This window comes from Polistes canadensis, unplaced genomic scaffold (assembly GCF_001313835.1).
Source record: "Polistes canadensis isolate GaletaPanama2010 unplaced genomic scaffold, ASM131383v1 scaffold_155, whole genome shotgun sequence".
In the NCBI taxonomy this organism is placed as follows: Eukaryota; Metazoa; Arthropoda; class Insecta; order Hymenoptera; family Vespidae; genus Polistes; species Polistes canadensis.
In genome coordinates, this window is record NW_014569702.1 from 201,037 (window position 1) to 216,753 (window position 15,717).

At 37.2% G+C, this 15,717-nt stretch overlaps 4 protein-coding genes across 5 annotated transcripts in view; 2 read left to right on the top strand and 2 right to left on the bottom strand.

The window, feature by feature from the left end:
- Nucleotides 1-6,457, bottom strand: part of LOC106788818 (serine/threonine-protein kinase OSR1-like) — a 10,139-nt gene extending 3,682 nt beyond the window's left edge. For both annotated transcript variants that reach the window (XM_014752417.1, XM_014752416.1), the window contains exons 1-3: nucleotides 5,647-6,457; nucleotides 3,807-3,938; nucleotides 591-1,066 (exon numbers count right to left, since the gene is read on the bottom strand). In XM_014752417.1, coding sequence (XP_014607903.1) covers nucleotides 591-1,066; nucleotides 3,807-3,938; nucleotides 5,647-5,696 — 658 coding nt within the window. In that variant the 5' untranslated portion in view covers nucleotides 5,697-6,457. The remainder of the gene's footprint in view (nucleotides 1-590; nucleotides 1,067-3,806; nucleotides 3,939-5,646) is intronic.
- LOC106788810 lies at nucleotides 6,118-7,292 on the top strand. The gene is made up of 4 exons (XM_014752404.1): nucleotides 6,118-6,150; nucleotides 6,465-6,743; nucleotides 6,817-6,969; nucleotides 7,059-7,292. The coding sequence occupies exons 1-4, from the start codon at nucleotides 6,118-6,120 to the stop codon at nucleotides 7,224-7,226; spliced, it is 633 nt and encodes a 210-aa protein (XP_014607890.1). The 3' UTR covers nucleotides 7,227-7,292.
- On the bottom strand, nucleotides 7,293-9,791 carry LOC106788819 (tRNA-dihydrouridine(47) synthase [NAD(P)(+)]-like). Its single transcript, XM_014752418.1, has 5 exons — nucleotides 9,672-9,791; nucleotides 8,201-9,467; nucleotides 7,735-8,102; nucleotides 7,530-7,658; nucleotides 7,293-7,440 (listed from the first exon to the last, which is right to left on the bottom strand). The coding sequence occupies exons 1-5, from the start codon at nucleotides 9,758-9,760 to the stop codon at nucleotides 7,368-7,370; spliced, it is 1,926 nt and encodes a 641-aa protein (XP_014607904.1). The 5' UTR covers nucleotides 9,761-9,791; the 3' UTR covers nucleotides 7,293-7,367.
- A 297-nt stretch (nucleotides 9,792-10,088) lies between these two features.
- On the top strand, nucleotides 10,089-15,686 carry LOC106788821 (putative sodium-dependent multivitamin transporter). The gene is made up of 8 exons (XM_014752421.1): nucleotides 10,089-10,524; nucleotides 10,919-11,047; nucleotides 11,139-11,360; nucleotides 11,419-11,759; nucleotides 11,855-12,192; nucleotides 12,286-12,503; nucleotides 12,594-12,850; nucleotides 12,940-15,686. The coding sequence occupies exons 2-8, from the start codon at nucleotides 10,928-10,930 to the stop codon at nucleotides 13,247-13,249; spliced, it is 1,806 nt and encodes a 601-aa protein (XP_014607907.1). The 5' UTR covers nucleotides 10,089-10,524; nucleotides 10,919-10,927; the 3' UTR covers nucleotides 13,250-15,686.
- The last annotated feature ends 31 nt before the right edge of the window (nucleotides 15,687-15,717 follow it).

Here is a 15,717-nt window from a genome sequence, read left to right on the forward strand (position 1 = left end):
ATATATATAGATATATATAGATATATATAGATATAGCATATATAGCATATAGAGCAGTACAGTACAATATTCACAAAAAAGGAAGAAGTACAAGGAAAGAGAGACAACCACGAGATTACGAGCATAGCTAAAAGATGGAATCACAGAAGGAAAAAGAGAGAGAGAGATGTTTTACGTACACGATGCACCAAAGAAAAAGAGACTGAGCTGAAAAGGAAGAAGAAGAATTTGTTATCACGGAGGAGCCGGTGAGGATCTCACTTTTGGAGAATGGCGTTCCAGAGAAGACAGAGAAAATTTGTAGAAAATAACAGGAACACGTTGATCGAGTGTTGTTAAATACCCTCGAGCATTTATGTCAGTCCCGTTGTTGTTTCAGTCATTTAGCGAAATTTTGGAAGGATGATAAAATTGTCGATGGAAAAGAGACGGAGTGAAGGGGAGGAGCGGGAGAGAGAGCAGAAATTCACAGGCGACCGGCTCGAATTGTGAAAGATTTCTTTGGACGACAGTGGTTCGATCGTAAGATTTGTAGAAGGACAAAGGGATAGCGGAGGGGAATGGTAAATCACGACGTGGTAGTTACTCACCGATAACCTCTTTGAGCTCGTAGTCGTCCTTGGTGTTCGGCCAGCCTTGCACGACCGCGGTTGAGCTCGCAGACGCCATTTTGTTAGCCAGTGCCGTGCCAAGGCGCGCGTGCTTGCTGGCAGCTCTGGCGCCCCTATGGAATAACGAGGCGCCGCCTCCGCTTTCGGCTGCGAGTTTTCCACCACCACTGACCCGAGTGGCACGCGCCGCCGCCTGAGCTCTGAACCCACCGCTGACGATACTACTACTACCACTACTTTTCTTCCTATTGTTGTTGTTGTTGTTGTTGTTATTGTTGTTATTGTTGTTGAAAAGAACGCTCGATAAGACGGTCGAAAGGACTCGTTGCGAGTCCGTTGCCTGCGACTCTTCTTCGCTGGTCGACGTGGATAATTTAGTAGGAGTCGTCGAATGAAGGGATCTTTGTCGAAATATTCCAGAGGGACAGGACGGCAGGACGTCCGGCGAGATTTTCCTGTTGAAAATGTTCATTCGCGCTCTGATATCGTTTGCGCAATCATGTATGCAAAGATAAAGGATTCAAACAGATTATCTTTATGCGTTGAAACCGAACAAATGTTGTCTTTTATGCTTTTAGGAAGATAAGGCTTACGATTGCTTCGTCGTTTATCGAATAAAGACTTCATTACAAATGTCCCATTAATATATTCCCTGAAATTCTTCTCTTAGATTTATTTTCCCTAAATACATATTAGTTCTTATATCCTTTTACGATAACATTTTGTTTTTAGCAAAGAAAAGCGCGTAGAAAAAAACATTTATCGAGCAGCAATTACGCGTAATTGCGAGAAACAAATGCGCCCTACACTAAACTCGTTTCGATTCATTGAAACGATTGAGATTTTTCAGGGAACCGAATCATCGACGGTGTCAGCGCGTATGCCTAAATTAATTGTACACGCAAACAAACGGTTGCGTATCATTTATTCGGGATCAATCAAATCATATATGATTACGCCTTGTAACCGTTTCAAAAGAATTTCTTTTTAATTGATCATTTTAATAAAACGTTGTTAAAGGATTCTCAAATAACGAAGGGGAACGAAACATTAGAGCAACTTTCGATTCGAATAAAAACAAGATGTTCCAACTTACGCACGAATCGATTCTGTTTCTCTCTCTCTTTCTCTCTTTCTCTCTCTCTCCCTTTCCTTTTTTTCGTATTCTTGTTTTACAAGAAGATATTTATCAGACTCAAGTACCGCAGTCTGGCGCGTTCGATCGAATACTAGTGCGCATTCGTTCTTTCGGTAAAACTCTTTGCGTCGTACGACTAATAATCCTACTCCGTCTGTCAAACTTTATCAAGAATCCCGCCACTATTCTTGGCCCCATGTTATTGGCTATGACACAGTGCACCGTTTATTTTGACAGCGCGCTATTGGTCACGAAGTGCAATCGTTAATCGTTTTGCCTTCAAAATCGTATGTACATGTTTTGAATATGAGAAAAAAACAAGAACAAATAAATCTATAATTACTTCCTGATATATATAATTGAGAATATGAGATATAAACAAATGGTGAAGATTCGTCAGCAGACCCTTTAATCCGTAATTCCTATCGTACTAATTGTACGAGCGAAAATGATTTCAACTAAATGGGAGTACCCACGCCTACGACTATTACGACAAGAAAGAGATAAAATACGAAATAAATAGAATAGAAGAGTAAGAACGCAAAATACACAAAAAGAGAGAGAGAGAGAGGGAGAGAATAAAATTGGGGTTAGGTCGATAAGATACGACGAGCGATTACAATTTCGATGGACGTTACGTTATTATTATGTTAATCGATATCGCGTAATTTTTTGCAGAAAAATGTAGAAAAAAAGTAATTGCAAAAATACTCCTTCGAACTATATTATATATATTATAATACGGAGGAACCTTAGAGGATCGATACCTCCGTTCTAATCGATCGCGATGCAACCTCGAGCGTCGAAGCGGGAAATTTGAAATAAAAGTCAAGAAATTAATCGGTTTGATAATCTTGAAACGCGTTACTCAAAGTGAAATTGTTTCGTCTCTTGGTTGAATTAACTTCCTAGAACTAATTACAAAGTCTCAAGGCTCGAACGTTCAAACTTAATTACTCTCCGACTCTCGCTATTCGTCTCTTCCTTTTTGCTAGCCACCGTCCCCATCCGAGTCTTCCTTTCGAGCACGTTGTAAGACGTAACCCAAGCGTGTAGGTGGCTTGAAAAAATATTGAAAAATGACGCTCGACTGGACCTCAACGAGTTGGATTTATGAACGATATCGGTGTCGATAGCGACACAGATATCTATGTTCGTTTCGCCTTTCGCAAATCTCCTGTAAATCGTCCAGTCGCAATCCTACCGATTTAATTAATGTCAATCGATCCGCGGATATAAACGTTCGACGCGTCAGATGCCACCGCAACGTTATCTCTGATTTTCTCTCTATTTGTACAGGAATTTTATTTTAACCTTTAGCATCTCCTCTCTAACGCAAATAGGTATGATTTTCCCTCTCGAAACGATATCTTCTCTGGTATATAATCTGCACAACTTTTACCTTGATTTTACAAAAGGTTTGCAACTACTACGGTTACCATCTTGATTTATATACTCCACGAGATGCCGAGGATGTACGGAAAACTATTTTTAGTAAGTTGTTTGACTGTTTTCTCTAATCATCTCTAATCAGGAAGGTTCGCGTAAACATATTTTAGGAGTGCAAGAAGCACGTTTCTAAGTAAAGCAACAACACCGAAATAGAAGCAGGCACGATGTTTCTTGCGAAGCGCTAATGAATTTCTCGCGAGCGATCTTTTTCCGATTACACAACTGTTCTTTCGTTAAATGACTTATTTTTGATGATTTCAATGCTGTCAGGAAAGCAAAGGAGAGTTAAAGAGAGCGAGAGAGAGAGAGAGAGAGAGAGAGAGATAGAATCGGTCCTCCCCTCTTCGCCCTCTTCGTCGAAAACGATGGGAACGAGATCGCGTGACGAGTTTACGAACGATTCGTTTAGCTCGTTAAGGCTCATAGACTTCCCGAACTTTAAAGCTATGGCTCTTACTTAAAGCCTCTTCGAATATAACGAATAGTTTTATATCATTTTTAGTTATTTCTTTTTTTTTCCTTTCTTACGCAACGAGATAAGGTTCGTTTGAATAGAATAAAAGTAAGCAAAGTAAAAAGGAGTATGAGAAACACCGTGTACTCACCTACTCCTGCCGAGTACCAAAGTCGTGAGGAATCTGTTATCTTGAAATTTGAGCTGCTCCTCCTCCGGCGATATCGGCGCCGTGGCATCCAGTGCACCGGACTTGCGTTGCCTCATAATGTTATCTACGACGCTGCAAACGGACGTGCGTGCTCGTTAGGCGGGTAGCAGCTCGCAAGGCGTTTACCAATTCTCTTCGATTTTGATTTTTAATATTTTTATAATTAAGTCATTTCAACGCAGTTTCAACGTCGTTCAAATGTCGTTAACGTTTATCTTTCAACTTGGATCATTTCGAAAGAATTAATTGCTAAAAAAGTTTTCGATAATGACAAATCGAGGATCCTAGGATTGTAGTAATAACGTCTTATGGCGTCTTATTAATGCAATCCTAGGGCCACGAAGGAAGCCACGTAAAATCCCCGCTTGCGAGCGTGTGGAATATTTCTAAATTGGCGGTCGGTCGATTGTCACCTAAATACCTAAATGGAATAATTGGAGCTGGATTGGCCTTACGGACTATTTTTAGCCACCGCCAAGGGGTAAGCCCTCTAACGTTGGCTAAAAATAATCTTATCGCGAATTTACCGTCCCTTCTTTCGAGTCAATGGTCCGTCGTTGTACGTTTTTCACCGATCGGCTAGTAACCTCTTTGCATTTTTTTTATATCATTTACGACAAGAAATCTAGAATTTTTCGAACGAAACGAGCGCGTTAAAATATCTTTCAATGTTTAAAAATGCGATTAACGCGTATAAATTCGCCTCTCTACTTCTCCTTTTCTCATTATATTATGCTCTAAGTATATTATCAAACAGTAAGACCGATTTCGAGACCGTCGCATTCTTAGAAAAATCGAAAGAGTTCTCCTTTGGTTTCTCTTTCGCGTAACCAAGTATTTAGGTTAAATATTTCATTTGCAGGCCAGGATGACGATTTTCACTTAATTTCCTTACCGGCGCCGTTTTCCTCCCACGTTCGTGTTCCGTCAGAGACTCTAATTTTCGAGCCTCGACGAGAGAAAATCATTCCGTCCCACGAAATTTGACGTACGCCTCTCGTACACTATCTATGTACACTATTCTATTTCATTAAATGCAATGAAATTTATCCAAATGCTCTTGTCAATTTATTACCACTTGGAAAATATAAGTCGTGGCGTATTTGTTCTTCTTCTTCTTCTTATTTTCATACGCACCCGCGAGAGTTAAATGCATAACTATTAGTCATTGATCGATCATACGTGCGATCATCAACGAGCACATTTATGAGTACATTTGAACAAACACGTCCACGTGTGTATTTTCCTACGATCCGCAATTGTTCTAAATGGAATAACTAGACATCGTCCCGTGGTCGTACCGTTCCAATTTACTCATTCTACTAATCTATTACCGTATATCGAGGAACGAAAAAGAAGGGATTTTCGGCAAACTTTAAACGAGTTTGAGAAAAGCTTGGCTACGAGAGTTAGACAGTGTCTTTTTTTATTTCATCTTAACGACTAGGATAATGAATTTGAGCACCTTTTATACCGGAACGAATGGAACTTGCAGAAGGGTGAAGGAAATGAAAATAAAGAAAAGGAGCAAATTTGGAGCATTGGCACGATGCTTCGACTTTGTCTAATGGCGCTCTTCGTCAATGAAACCTCTGGTCAGGCGGTCGAGGGTCAATTGGTTATTAACTCGGGCAGGAATAATGACCATTAAGCCGTCCGTTTCACTGTCATGAAAATCATCGCTGCTAACGAAAAAAGGTTGTGTTCGCGCTTGATATTGGATCGATCGTATAATCGTAGTTGGTAAAATACATAGGTGTAAATATTTCGTGCATCTCACCTGACGGGTGTCGATTTTAAAGTTCCGTTTGCGCAAAGATCGGTTGCCATGGCATCGTCATCGATATCAATAACGACGGCGGAAGGCCACCTTAAATTCCGTTTAATCGTTTGATCAGAGAACCAACTGCTTATGCTAAGACGCGAAATACCGAACTACTGCGACGGGTCGAACAGATGCAAATTCCGAAGTAGATGTAAGTTCGTCGTCGACTGAACTATGTCAGACGGGAGCGCACTTCTCAATTGAATAAGTACCTTCTTGCCACGGACCGAGGAGTGCGCTTCTCGCGGCGAATGCGCACCGCACCGCTCCTATGCGCTCTTCGAAAACAGGCCCCACAGAAATGACACCAACAACGAAAGAAAACCTTTTACTTGTCTCGTCAATAGAGATCGTTTCGTCGTCGGTCCGAAGCCAATGCGCGAATTAAGCGAGAGTCGCGGGGAACAATAATTTATATCGTACGACATGGGGCACGTTGACTCAATCAGGGCTGACCTTGTCTGTCGACTGCCAAGTCTGATTTTCAGAAACCGATTAACGTTCATCGCCGAGAAGACGTCATTTCGAAAACAATCTTCGCTTGAGTTCCTGCCTTTATACAATATATTAAACGATAGAAAAACAAACAAATAAGCGATTATCGTTCGACTTTAGTTAGGAAATATTTTCTCTAATATCGCTTTCGATTTCGTTCTTTCGCTTAAGGCGCAATATCGGATAGATGATTCACACCAGCTTCGCTCCCACTCGATAAAACGACTCCCTACCCTCCCCATGCGCGAACGATGACGACGTTTCATAGAGTTTTATAGAACAAAGTCAGATCCGTCCCAGCCGACCGACACGAAACTTCGATTTTAATTTTACAATTTCGCTTTTTCCAACAGCTCGCCGAATTGCTCGTGCTCGCACACGATTCTACAGCACTTTACGAGAAGCTCAATTTTACCAAGATCTTCGAGAGCAACTTGCGCAACAACCTTCCCATTTTACGAGACCTTTCTTATCTACCGGAAGAATACAACAATGAAGAATTCGAAAGACCAAAAAACTTTGGAGAACTCGACCGACAGAATAGAAATTTAATGCCTGTAATTTTCTTATAAACTCTTATAGACTCTTTTTACTTTTTTTTTTTTCCTTTGACTTACTCTTTGTCTTTAGGAATATCGAAACCTCTGCGAAACCGTGACCAGAAGAGTAGAGTTCAACGATGAAAATTACGAATATCAACCGCCTCATTATCACGAAGTCTACTGCAAGAGTTACTCGCTTCTCGATCGAGCATCCGAACGAACAACGCGATCATCCAAACAGGTTGCATTTAATGCATTTAAACTTATCTCGGCGTTGTGTTCGATATCGAATATCGTTCAATTGCCTATACGCTTGCATACGTGTTTCAGAAATGTGCACATCCTGGCTTTCATTGCGTACAAAGGAGTAGGACCCTCTTCTTAGTCAGACGCGCCTGGGACAGCGATTGTTGGGAACCTTTCACCAAAGAAATTGCTGGTGGTTGCGACTGCATGTGGCCGGTCTCTCTACTCGGTGATATCGCTGCTCATTATTAATTTTCATCGACGATGGAAAATGTAGCGCCAATTATAACGCATTGAATAAAATTTCTTCAGATCAAAGTTGTTTTGTTCACGGTTAAGATTTATTTTTCAAATTCTCGCGAGGAGAAACAAAATAAAGACATAATTCTCCTATTACTCCCATGAATTTGCTTTATGCTTAGGTAAGAAATGGAATCCGTCGGGTACTTTTCCAAGTAACATTTCTCTAAAATAAAAAGACCAAACATGACACGATATCCATCGATTATCCTATCAAGCGCATTGCGTATGTATTTATTGTGAAAACGAACTTACGATATCTTTACCCAATCCGTACAATTAGAACTTGCCATAAGCGTTTCCATTTCGTCTCGACCTTTGTAAAATGGTGGTCTCTCGTTGATTCTCTGCGGTGGTCTTTCCAATAATCCAACAGGTACATACCTAGATAAAATATGCTACATGTAACAATACGTTTGTACTACCTTATTATCGTCAACTTCCAAGTAAGATTACTTGCCTGTGTAAGAAGGAGATCCATTCTAGCATAAATCTTCTTGTTGTTTCAACTCCTCGCGTATCGGATCCCCAATGTTCGAGACCATAATTAACGTATTTCTTTAATATCTCAAATCTTTCTGTACTTCTCACATCTATCAACTTTTTCTCTTTCATTTCGGTAAAAATCCATGGTTTTACTAATGCTCCTCTTCCTATAGTCACCCCTTGTACGGAAGTGTACGTGTTTAGTGCTCTTTGATAATCATCGTACGAAAGAATATCTCCGTTCCCAAATACAGGTACAGGCTTTGCTGCCTGTGCACATTTTTCTATATAATTCCAATCTGCGAGTTTGGTGTACCTTCGTTCGCGAGATCTTCCGTGAACCTGTTCAAAATGCAATCGTTATTCATTTACTATTGAATAAATACTTTTTTTAATTATCAATACTTTTGATTAAATCAAAATGAAGGAAAATTACTCACGGTAATCATGGATACGCCCCAATCTCGAAACTTTGGCATTAGATTATGCGCGATAGGTTTATCTATGTAAACCCCTGTTCTAGTTTTTACCGTTAAAGGTATTTCCACAACTTGACTAACAGATTTTATAACCGTTTCTAATACGTTTAATCTATTGAGCATACCACTTCCACCACCTTGTCTGTAAATTAAATCGATAGGACATCCTAAGTTCAAATCTATGAAATCTATATTAATTTCTTCGTTCAATAATTGAGCACATCTTGTCAATACTCCAGGATTATTACCACACAATTGTACGCCAAAAATGTCTTCGCTTTCGTGTCGTTTTACCAACGCCCATTCCTCGTGCGCTCCTTTCAGTATTTTAGGAGCTAATGCCATTTCTCCGCAAGTGATATCGGCGCCGTAACTTTTGCAAATTCTTCGAAATGGAAGATTACCCACGGTCGTTAAAGGACTTAACATTATTTTATTCTTCCAATCGATCTTTTTCTTTTCCGAAGCTCGAATTTTAATCAAATCGTAGTCCTCTACGGGTCCGATCCTTGACTCTTTTTTCTCACAAATCTCATTCGATATATTATCTTTCTCAAATTCTTCCCCGTCTTTTTTTACTTTTGAACATTCCAATCGAGACGTTTCTTCAACGGAATCTTTCAACTTTTGACTTTCGGTAGATATCTTCTTGGCGGATGAACTGTTTCTTTTAACTATTGCTTCGGCTTTCGAAAAATTATATTTATGCTTCCTAAGCTTATTTTGGAGTACCTTGGATAATTGATTTTGCGTCGAAGCAGGTTTCTTATTAAATTCTTCGAATTTTTCTGCGTTTACTATGTTGTAACCATCCATGGTCAGATGATTAGTACCCATCCTGCATGCGGCACCTCTAGGACATCTACCCATTAAATTGAAAATATAACACTCCTCGCTAATATCGCTTGGCTTTAATTGCAGATATTCTTTTCGATCGTGTAGAAAGGAACAATGTTTAATCTCACATTTTTTCTCAGGTTCCCCTACCGCCTGATCCGCTATCCATGGGCACAGACTTGTTTCGCGCAAGGTTTTGAACGGTGGTGGCCTGGCTTTATTCTGACCTCGAAGCTTTTCCTTCTTTTCTTCGGATTTTAATTTTTTCGATGAAAAATCATGAGACGTTGGTTCCTCCTCGTTCGCGTTGATACTTTCCTCCGCGCTCCGCTTGTTTGATCCGACAAGGCACTCCTCATTTTGCAATCTTATTCTATCTTCGATTATGAATCTGCAATAAATGAATATTTCTTTAATCTTGCAAAAGAGGTTAATCTAAATGTTTACAACTTTGTAACGTGATGCAAAACTATCAAGAAATGTACGAGGCATAATCCTAATGTTTGATTTTGAGGTTATGATTCTAGCGTGCAAATAGATATATAACGATTTCATAATTTATATTACAAATGTAGATAATAATAAAAAAACTTACTCTTCTTTAATAAGACACACGCCCTTGTTTTTGTCGTCGCCGTAATCAAAAGAACAATCTTCGTCACACTTTTTACCGTAGTCCGCCATTTAAAACCGTGATACTAAAATATCTCGATATCTACGGGGAGTAGTTCAAATCAAATCTTACGCGCCTTTTTTAAAATAGAATATTAAAATATCGATATTGGTTGTCTATATAATATGTGGGTAGATATTAAACATGAAATATAAAATATAATCCTTATGTAAATTAATTAAAAAAAAGAATTAGCATTATCTTATCTTTAACATTGTTTGTTGGAAGAACATAATGTATATAGCCAAACTGAAAAGTTCCTTTATTTGAAGGATAATTCACATTACGAATACAAATTATATTATATTTTGGAATTGTTGTAAACGTACCTTTATACGAGAAGGCTACATCAAGAAAAAATTGCTACAACATTTTCTCTCGTTATTCACTGTTGAAATAACGACGAATAAAGAAATTACCGATTTCGAATAAAGATTTATTCGGTGTGAACATGGCTTTATATCGATAATAGAGGAAGAGCAGCGCGCATCTGCGAACGGCATTACGCAAATACATGAATAAAATCCGCACTCTATAAATGCGTTAAAAGCTGAACACGTGCGTTAGTACGCGCCTAACTCTATCTCTGAATGTGCGAGTTTAGTTTTATCGTATGAAGACTCGTGTTATTTTTCCTATTTGAACGTAATTATATTGTGTGCGACGTTATTAACGAATAAACGAATAATTTCGTTATTTTTTGCGTATTTTCTTTCTTATGTGATAACAAGTTTGACTCACGTTATATGTGGTATTTATAATAAATTTATACTAGGTCAGTATAGATGACACGAAAGATATAAGAGCCTCATTTTAAACACAAAAAATAATAGCTAGACGATAGTCTATCCATTTTAATAAACTCATCATACTTCTTTCAATAAATTAATTATGTTAGAAAATCTATTATTTTGTACTTTTTATCTTTGTTACCAGTGTCAATTAGATAAAATAAGATTGTCTTGTTAATTATCTGACATCTCATTTTATCTTACTGCAAATCTTATATTTAGCAGACTAATAAAATGTTTCAAAATACAGGTGAAAGTATATGATAAGATTCATTTGTAAAATTTCTTTGTATTTCAACATCATGGAATGAATAAAATTGATTAATTAATAAACAAATTACTTCCATGTAAGATTACACCTGTAATTGTATTTTACAGATATTAAGTATGGTAGAAACATCAACATTAGGATGGATCGATTATGCAGTTATATTTCTCATGCTTTGCATAAGTATCGGTATAGGTATTTATTATAGATTCAGTGGTGGCCGGCAAAAAACTGTAGAGGTAATACAAAATATCTTTATTAAAAATTATCCAAATTTATTTATATTTATTGGATTGAAATAAAATGAAATGAAAATATTTTCATTCATAGGAGTATTTTAATGCAAGCCAATCGATGAGCATTATTCCTGTTTCAATCGCTCTAGTGGTTTCATTCATGTCGGCTATCACTTTGCTCGGCGTATCGGCTGAAAATTATTACTATGGAACACAATTTGTAATTATAAATTTATCATACGTAATAGGTACACCTATAGTTTGCTATGGATTTTTACCAGTATTCTTTAAGCTTCAAGCAACAAGCGCTTATGAGGTAACTATTATGAATGAAACTTCATGTAATGAATATCTTAAAAATGAACAACTTTTAGTACTTGGAGAAGCGCTTTGGGATTAAAACTAGAATGATGGCTAGTTTTGTGTACTGGGTACAGCTGCTTTTATATTCCGGAGTTGTACTTTATGCGCCTTCCTTAGCTTTGGAAGCGACTACAGGAATTTCTAAAACTGGAAGTATAATTATAATTGGATTAGCTTGCAGTTTTTATTCCAGTATAGGAGGCATTAAGGCTGTCTTAATAACAGATGTATTTCAGAGCTTACTTATGTTTGCTTCTGTAATTATTATTATTATTATAGCCTCTTACGAAATAGGAAGCTTAGGGAAAATTTGGGATATTGCGGTGATTGGACAGCGGATAGAATTTGACAAGTACTGCGCAGTTTATAACATTCATTAATAATTATATTTATCATTTGATATATTTAATTAATATTATTAAATACTTTTACCAATATTTTATTTAGCATTTCTATATATCCAACGGAACGACATACTTGGTGGTCTCTCATTTTTGGCGGTTTGGTTACATTTTTGTCCTTGTACGGAGTAAATCAAGTTCAAGTACAACGTATGCTAACCGTTAAGAGCTTAAAATCAGCCCAACTATCGCTGTGGCTGTCTCTGCCTATTTTAATATTTCTTTCTGTGTCAACATGTTTTTCTGGACTATCCATGTACAGTAAATATTTTGCGTGCGATCCTTTAACAGAGGGGAGAATCTCTACTATGGATATGTTAATGCCACTATATGTAATGGATACTATGTATTATTTACCTGGATTGCCAGGTCTTTTCATAGCAGGTAAATATAATTGGTAATACAACAAAAGTAGTGAAATTAATTAATATGAATTAATCGATACGTTTGTACTCGCGTGTAATTATCTTTTAAAAGGTATTTTCAGTGCTGGCCTTAGTACAATTTCTGCAGCTCTAAATTCTTTGGCAGCTGTTACGTTAGAAGATTATGTCAAACCTGTATATAATCGTTGTACTCGTAAAGAATTAAGTCCTACAAGTGCAGCCACTGTTGGAAAAATTATTGCATTCGCGTATGGATTAATCTCTATCGCTTTGGCTTTTCTTGCTGAACTTTTAGGAGGCGTTTTGCAAGTATGTTATTTTTATTGGATAAATCATATAGATTTACACAGTTGGTTCTTTTTATCGATAAGTATTATAAATCACTGTCGCGCGTCCTAGGCAGGATTGACAATATTTGGCATTGTTGGAGGCCCACTCTTGGGAATTTTTACATTAGGAATGACTACTGAATCCGCTATAGAATCGGGAGCTATAACAGGAACAATACTATCCCTTGTCTTTCTCTTATGGATTGCTTATGGACAACCTAGACCCATTCCTACTAAATTACCATTATTTACGAATGGCTGTGATGTAAATTCAACAAACAATATAACATTAAGTGCGTTTAGAAGTTCGATGGAATTATCTTCTCCGTGAGTAATATTTTTTAATTAGCATTATAATATATATTATGAAAAGTGGTAACTCTTGAAATAAAATATTTTGTTTACATTTGTTTCAGAAAAATTGACGATAATCACTATTTTTATTTATATCGTATATCATATATGTGGTATGCACCACTTGGGTTCCTTATTACTTTTATCGTCGGTTTATTAGTTAGTAATATAATTCGATGCATATCTAGGCAAACTCAGAAAGAGTTAGATCCTAATTTGCTTTTTCCAATAATCGGGAAACGCTTAAGCAATAAACGATCTCTTCATTTCGAACGCAGCGAGTTGGCAGATTCGAATAAGAAATTACAAGGAAAATATATATTTAATGCTGAATCGGTTGATGAAGGGGAACTAATTAGTACAAGTATTTAAAACTATTAAGTTTTATATACTTTATATAGGGTCACATATCGCGAGATATAATATCAGATATGTCACGTCTAGAGATACTGGAATTAAAACATACAACATTAATATTCTCAGGGTTATTTAGAAACGAGTTAGTATTCCTTTATTACGATTATGATCCTTAAATATGGTTTTATTCTCTCATTTCTTAATGACACAGCTGACTATATCTCGAAGTTTTTATTTTATAGCGTCTTTGCATTTTTTCGCCTTTTAATGGCATTTAGAACAATTTAATTCGTATAGTATTAGCTCGAATATATTTCATTAAATCTATATACTTGTCTTCCATTAATCGTCATTACACTGCCAATTTACTTAAATTTATACATCATTTTATTGTAGTTTTTTTTTTTGATTAAAAATAAGACCAGTATGCAAAAACAGTATATATATAGGCATGCTATGTAAGCGATTTTTTATCGCGAAGCCTATCAAAATTTGAGTCCAATATGCGCGCCAAATAAGTATGAAAATATTTCACATATACTTTTTATTTATACAATTGAATATAATATAATGTGTAATATTGTATCATCTAATGTGAGACTATTACTATAACAGTTATATTTTTGACAAAATCTAATCGAATGTGAAAATTGTATGAGAGAACGTTGATTTTAAAATGAAATCAATTTTACGTGATCAAAACTTGCATAATTGTTATACTATTAATCCTATCCTTAAAAAGAAGATGCTTTTTTCTAGATAAAATTGGACAAGAGAAAATATGTTAGTCCTAAAATGTTGTCAAGAATGATGGGTGGTGCCGATCCGATTCATCGCCTTGTCACTGGATCGAACCACCGCCGGTCGGTTGAAACCAGTTTCAATTTATACAAGCTGCCGCAGTCCGATCGGGCCAGAGCCCTTTTTAATTATTTTTCCACTGGAAGACAATGGTCAAGAATGACAGCGACACTCGGACATATTTTCCATTCGTAGGACGGACCATATTCGTTAGCTGAGCAAGCAATTAATTAATTAAGACGTTACCGCATCCGAGTCGCATATTTCTTCGTCTTCGTCTGAGTCTTTTATCTTAGTCGTCGAGGTGATTTTACCTTAATGCCTGTATCTTCTTTTCTTATCTTCTCTGGCCCTTCCCTCCTGGCTATGACAATTTCGATTCGTCAATCGAAAATTTATCTTCATCGTTCGCGCTTAATTTCATTACGACGACAAGACGACGTTAACATTGAAAAGAAATCTTGCCTCTCTCTCTTTTTCTCTCTCTCTCTCTCTCTCTTTATCTATCTGACAGGATCCTTCACTCTGTTTGTTGTGCTTTTAGACGATCGTCGTTAGTCCTGTTTGCTCTCGCAATCTTACTCCTCTATCTATTGATCATTGCCGAGAATGTAAATATATTTTCTCGAGCGAGAAAAATATTTTTTTTCAACGTCTTTTGAAATATCGAATAGATATATTCTATAAGAGTTTTTCGCGAATGCGTTTATTTTTGCGAGTCGTCAACGTACAAGAGTTCCATAGTAGATATTCTTACTCTTTTCGAAAAAGGGGTGAGTTCGTTTGGTCCTTCCTAAATCGATTCGATACAAAAATCAATGTGAAATTAAATTTGAAAGCTCGACGTTTATCGTAATCGCTTAATTTGTTACTCGATTACTCTTCGCTTCGTTCGGATTTTTATCAGTTACATCGCGCTTCTCTATTGAACTTTAGAGCATCTAAGTTGATATCAGCCTCTACACGAAAAAGAACAAAAGTTATAAATTGAATTGTTGCTCGGCGCAACGAATGTGCAAAATGTGCAACCCTGACGCAACCCTTTGCGAGTGTTCCTTTTAAATGTTGAAATTTGAAAAGCACGTTTGCCTTTCTTCGAAGACGACAAATGCCTCCTCTTATACGATTGTTCCCGAGATTTAGGATAGGTCTGTTTACGCAAACGCTGTTTACCTGTATCAACATATCGCCACGAAGACGATCCGACGATGTTGGGTACGTAGCGCGTTAAAATCTAAATGATATGACGCAAACACGTGCATCGAATTACGCATTGAATTACGCGTCGTCTATGTATGCACCACTCCCTCTCTCTGTATACGTCTTTTAGTTTATATCATTAACCGATTATTACGCGAGCCTTATGTGACGGACGAGTATTATCCAACGAATCGAACAATTTAACGAATTCGGTGTCAGGATTTTCATTGGAAATATGAAAATAAAGTAAAAAGTAAGTGGTATTAGATTGCGTCATTAGGGTCGCTATCGCTTCTATTTCTTTCCTATGTCCGATCGACACGAGACACAGAGAGGGAAGCGCGTAACCAAGTGGGAAGAGAGTTAAACTTATTGTTAGCTACGTTTACTATTCTGAAAATCGTCAAATCCGGCTTCTTTCATCGCTACTTGTCACGGAAGAGTCGTAATAATTATTATTTACGAGCGTCGTTACGATATAC

What these genes read in the sequence shown, in the direction of transcription:
- LOC106788819 (XM_014752418.1), bottom strand. Translation starts at nt 9,760, where the DNA reads ATGGCGGACTACGGTAAAAAGTGTGACGAAGATTGTTCTTTTGATTAC. An exon ending in TGGATCTCCTTCTTACACAG is followed by an intron (nt 7,659 to 7,734) that starts GCAAGTAATCTT and finishes TATTTTATCTAG; the next exon opens with GTATGTACCTGTTGGATTAT. An exon ending in ACGGATTGGGTAAAGATATC is followed by an intron (nt 7,441 to 7,529) that starts GTAAGTTCGTTT and finishes TTTTTATTTTAG; the next exon opens with AGAAATGTTACTTGGAAAAG.
- LOC106788821 (XM_014752421.1), top strand. Translation starts at nt 10,928, where the DNA reads ATGGTAGAAACATCAACATTAGGATGGATCGATTATGCAGTTATATTT. An exon ending in GCCGGCAAAAAACTGTAGAG is followed by an intron (nt 11,048 to 11,138) that starts GTAATACAAAAT and finishes TTTCATTCATAG; the next exon opens with GAGTATTTTAATGCAAGCCA. An exon ending in GCCAGGTCTTTTCATAGCAG is followed by an intron (nt 12,193 to 12,285) that starts GTAAATATAATT and finishes ATCTTTTAAAAG; the next exon opens with GTATTTTCAGTGCTGGCCTT.
- LOC106788810 (XM_014752404.1), top strand. Translation starts at nt 6,118, where the DNA reads ATGGGGCACGTTGACTCAATCAGGGCTGACCTT. An exon ending in AGAATAGAAATTTAATGCCT is followed by an intron (nt 6,744 to 6,816) that starts GTAATTTTCTTA and finishes CTTTGTCTTTAG; the next exon opens with GAATATCGAAACCTCTGCGA. An exon ending in CAACGCGATCATCCAAACAG is followed by an intron (nt 6,970 to 7,058) that starts GTTGCATTTAAT and finishes TACGTGTTTCAG; the next exon opens with AAATGTGCACATCCTGGCTT.